The 876-nt window shown below is 28.7% G+C and overlaps 1 protein-coding gene across 1 annotated transcript in view; it reads right to left on the bottom strand.

The window, feature by feature from the left end:
* Window positions 1-283: 283 nt before the first annotated feature.
* The window catches only part of Smp_201600 (uncharacterized protein), a gene marked incomplete at both ends in the record, with an annotated part of 5081 nt that continues 4488 nt past the window's right edge, over window positions 284-876 (bottom strand). The window contains one exon of the mRNA XM_018796144.1: window positions 284-604. Within this exon, the coding sequence (XP_018650386.1) occupies window positions 284-604 (321 nt within the window). The remainder of the gene's footprint in view (window positions 605-876) is intronic.

Here is an 876-nt window from a genome sequence, read left to right as displayed (position 1 = left end):
CCGATTGGTGGATAATTCATGTAATGAAAAGCCTGACATAAGACCGCAACAAATTGGCATACGGCCAATTTGTAACAGTAATTTATAACCTTTTATTGAATAAAATAATAATAATAATACATAGTGATGAGAACAATTTTGTTTATTTCCAATACATTTATTCATGTAAACGATCAATATTGTTAATAAAGTTCTATGTTAATACTTTTAGTTGCTACTCATTCTTCTTTTTTTTTACAATAGTTAGTAGTATCTGTAGTACAACATGGACAAATTTTTACTATTAAAAATAAGATAAACTTGCGCGTTTTTCTAATTCCAAATTATCATCATCATTAGTATTAGTAGTATGTTTATTAAGTAGTAGATTTTCTTCAAGCCAATGTAAATAATCTTTATTTAAACAAGGACAAATTTCAATAATTTGTCTAATATGATGTATTCCTTCGAATCGTTGATCATATTGACCACGTTTAAAATAGGATAAACTTGCACGTTTAGATGATGATGATGGTGATAATGATAATGAAGATGGAGAATCGGATAATTCACTACGACGTTTAAAATATGCTAAACTTGCACGTTTATCGTATGTATCTGTATTCTAAAGACAATAAAATTAAGAACATAATTTATATTCAATACAAAATGATTGGACAATAATTCACAGTGAATATATAAGAACTTTCGTCTAAATTAGAGCGAATAGTTTCACAGTATTTGGGTGCCGAGTCGATGTATGACATTATATAGGAAGAAGAATATATTTGTAAAATCTCAGCGAATGAATTTGAAGTAAATCCAACGTTTCGCCTGGCAATCTCGTCCAAGCTTTTTCAAGGAATTCCTTGGATTGTGTTAAGTAATGGAAACAAG

The sequence above is a fragment of the Schistosoma mansoni genome, chromosome 2 (assembly GCF_000237925.1).
Source record: "Schistosoma mansoni strain Puerto Rico chromosome 2, complete genome".
Taxonomy (NCBI): domain Eukaryota; kingdom Metazoa; phylum Platyhelminthes; class Trematoda; order Strigeidida; family Schistosomatidae; genus Schistosoma; species Schistosoma mansoni.
This window is presented reverse-complemented; position numbering and strand designations above follow the sequence as displayed.